The sequence below is a fragment of the Belonocnema kinseyi genome, chromosome 3, assembly GCF_010883055.1.
Source record: "Belonocnema kinseyi isolate 2016_QV_RU_SX_M_011 chromosome 3, B_treatae_v1, whole genome shotgun sequence".
Classification (NCBI taxonomy): Eukaryota; Metazoa; Arthropoda; class Insecta; order Hymenoptera; family Cynipidae; genus Belonocnema; species Belonocnema kinseyi.
Window position 1 is genome coordinate 159,406,078 of NC_046659.1, and position 3,699 is coordinate 159,409,776.

The 3,699-nt window shown below is 33.5% G+C and overlaps 1 protein-coding gene across 1 annotated transcript in view; it reads left to right on the plus strand.

Moving 5' to 3' along the window:
• The first annotated feature begins 527 nt into the window (after positions 1 to 527).
• The window catches only part of LOC117170087 (proline-rich receptor-like protein kinase PERK8), a 42,121-nt gene continuing 38,949 nt past the window's right edge, over positions 528 to 3,699 (plus strand). Inside the window, exon 1 of the mRNA XM_033356610.1 lies at positions 528 to 705. Within this exon, the coding sequence (XP_033212501.1) occupies positions 528 to 705 (178 nt within the window). The remainder of the gene's footprint in view (positions 706 to 3,699) is intronic.

Below are 3,699 nucleotides of genomic sequence, written 5' to 3' on the forward strand. Positions count from 1 at the left end.
CCCCAACCTTGTTTAATGTTGCATAATATGTGTTGGGTGAGATGGAGAAGAAGAGAAGGAAAGACGAAGAGTTTGGAAATGCGAGGTAAAGCGAGACAGTAGGGAAAGGCATGTAGGGCGAGACAAAGCGAAGAAGGCAAGGCGATAAGACCAAGCCGTCTTAGAGATAAGCCGTGGATGGATGTTAGTTTTTAAGGGTTAGTTTAAAGAAAGTTAGGTAAAAAATGGAAGTGTAAGCAATTCGGTTTTGTAAGGCTACCAGGCGGAAGACTAAACGTTTATCTATCTATGTAAATGCCCCATAATATCCAATTCATATAGTAATCCATTTTTCTCAGGGTAGTGTAAATGCAATTTGTAGATTTGAATTGGCTCTAAGAAGTAAGATGGGAACATTTAGAAAAAGCCGATTAACCTTGGATCAGAGAGTTGAATCTGTATAAGTGGTGAAAGACTGAAACAATCAGGATGGCAGGTTGAAGGCATAAACGTCATGGCCGCAAGGAAATTCAGGATGCAGCAACAAGATGCAAGAAAGCAGGCAAGCGAGAGAAGAGGAATCAGCGGATCTTCTTCTTGATCTTCTTCTTCTTCTTGCTCGATGGCTGTGGTTATCGAACCTCCAACTATCCAAGTTCAGTAAAATCATCGGCATGGCCATAGCGATTCGCGATTCGCGATTTGCGCTGAATGACCCGCAGGCACGTAGGGATGGATTTAAATTGCAAATCGATTTCGCTCCTTTGTAGTCACCCACCTACTATAGTACCTACCTACCTACCTACCTACCTACCTACCTACCTACCTACCTATCTCCAATACGTGACGACATGACTTGAACTGTACGCGATGAGATTTGCGGGATTCGTGTAAGAATAGGCTTCAGAAACGTGTACTTGTCTGACAACCGGGTGTTAGGTGTCACGTCCAACATCGAAATAATTCACATCAACATCCTGCTGGCTCTACTTCTACTTTCTCTAATTATTAGCACTTCCTTTCGGGCCATCCGTGAACCACGTTAACAATTTTTTCCAGTACCCCCCCCCCCCTCTTACTCCTCCTTAAAGTAATATGAGCGGTTAAACACGTATTTTGCGCTATTCTGTATTTTTTAGTGTTTCTTTTGGGTTCAGTTACCCAAAATGCTCGAAAACCAGGGAAAATAGTGTAACTTTTTAACAAGACAAAACAAAATTTCAATCAAATAGTTGAAATTTCAACTAAAAAAGTTAAATTTTTGCTCAAAAATAGAATAGTTCAATTTTTAATGAACAAAATTACTTTAAAAATAAGACAACAAAATTTTTACAAAATATTTGAATCGTCAAACAAAGGGATCAATTTTCAAAAATAAAAGATAATTTTCTACCCAATAAATAAATATGAACCAAAAACAGTTTTATTTTCAATCAAATAAGGAGCCAAAGACTTACAATTTTAACAACAACAAAATTAACTTTAATGCAAAATAGAGATTTTGAACTAATAAACATGAATTTCCAACGAAATGGTCAAACTTTGGGTAAAAAAAGATTAAACTTCAACCGTTGATTCAACAGTTGAACTATCAACGACTAATTTTAAGAAGTTTAATTAAATTAATGCCAATTGAATTATATTAAATTAAAATAAATTTAAATTAAATTTTCAACAAAATAGTTGAATTTTCAACCAAAGATGGTTCCATTCTTAGATTTAAAAAATATTAAACAAAATAAAAAACGGCTTTAATAAAAAATGGTTAAATTTTCAATATAACCTTTCAACCAAGTAATTGAATTTTCGACCAAAAAAGACCAATTTTCACATAAGTATCAACATTTTCAAATGAATTGTTATATCTTTAACGCAATAGTTCAATTTTTAATAAAAACACGAAATTTCAACCGAAATGTAAATTTTTAACCAAATAGCTTAAATATCTGTCAAATTATATTTCTTTTTCCAGAGGACAAATATTCAATAAAATAGTTGAAATTTCAACTGAAGAATATCTGAGCTGTCCAACAAAAGTAAAATAATTAAATTTTCAATTGAAAGAATTATTTTTAAAAAATTTCAACCTGTTCAATTCAACTGGAAACGATGAATTTTTAACAAATTAGTTGAATTATCAACGACCAAAATAAATTTTCAAAAAGACAACTTTTCTACCCAGAAAGACGAAACATCAACGAATAAATAAGTTTTCTATCAAATATTTGAATTTTCATCTTATAAAGGAAAAATTTTCAACCAAAAAGGGAAAAGTTAAATTTTCATATAAAACCATAAATTGTTAACCAAAATAAAAAAACATAAAAAAACGGCTCAAAAATGTCCTAAGTCAATTCTTCAATTTTTTGCCCACTGGTAGTTGGAATTTCAACCTACTTGAATCTACTTGAACTAAAATTAAAATCTTTTTGGTTGAAATATCAAATATTATACTTTTTGTTGAAAGTTCAACTTTTCTGGAACTACTTTGTTATAAATTAATTCTTTTGGCAGTATTTCTCGAAGATTATTTTTTTTTTTTGTTGAAACAGCTCTTTATGGTAAATATTCTAATTTTCTGTTTAAAATTGAAAGGTCTTCTAAAAATTTTACTTTTTGGTATGAAAATTTAACCACGCAATGAAAAGTAAAAGTATTGGTCGTTAAAGCTCATTTTTTTTAATTCGACAATTTGGTTCAAAAATAAATTTTCTTTTTGGATATTCACCTTTTATGGTAGAAGATAAACATTTTCTGGAAAATTCATTTTTTCCAGTTCGCTGGAATACTCAACTCTTTTGGTAGAAAGATAATCTTCGCATTTTCAATTGAATTTATTTATTCCCCTATTTCCATGAAAAAACCCCTCCATTTCCCATGTTTCAAGATCATTTCGGTTGTGAAGTCTAACATAAACTTTTTGACTTGATTAATATTTTTGTTAAGTATGGAGCTAGCTTCTTCATAATTAACGAGTGACATTGAAAGACAGCGAGTCATGAAAAATGAATTCTTGACTCTGGATCAACGTTTTTTCATTTTCCCTAAACAAGAGCCTTTTATTTTTCGACCCTTTCACTCTCTTCTTTGACGCGTCACTGGACTGCTTTTCTTTGACTAATTGACCAAGACCTTTTGCTGCTTGGCCTTTTGTTTTCTCCCCTTGACGATGGAGCAAACAACCCTTGCTCTTATACTTCGGCCTGGCCCGGAGACAGCGGAATGCTCTTCTTATCCGCAAGAGAAGTGGTGCTGTATATATTCTTATTTCTTCGTCGAAGGATGCTTTTCTTTTCCAATGTCGTGCAGAAAGTGAACTGAATTTGCTTAAAAGTATCCACGTACAGAGTCGAGAGAACGATCCCGAAGCACTCCAGCGCTGAATAATCTATACTCTGGCTGACTGTGAATTCTAAATCCATTCTATCCGAACATAAAATACATTTGGTTCGCACGATCCGTATTCCGTATTCCTTGTTCAGTGTTCAATAGGAACAAGAGCTTTTTGGATCCCCTAGAGTGGCGGGTAACTTGACTAAAGTTTAAAAGTGTTGTGAATCAGAGTTGTTCGGAAAGCTTATTTTTAACGATTATTATTAAAACTGCACCAATGAGACAGTAAATTAATGTCAGAGATAGGTATTGGACATCCTACACCTCATCCACCTCCTCTTCTTGCTTCTCCTCCTCTCCCTGTCTTTTGATGTCCTAGTGACTGGC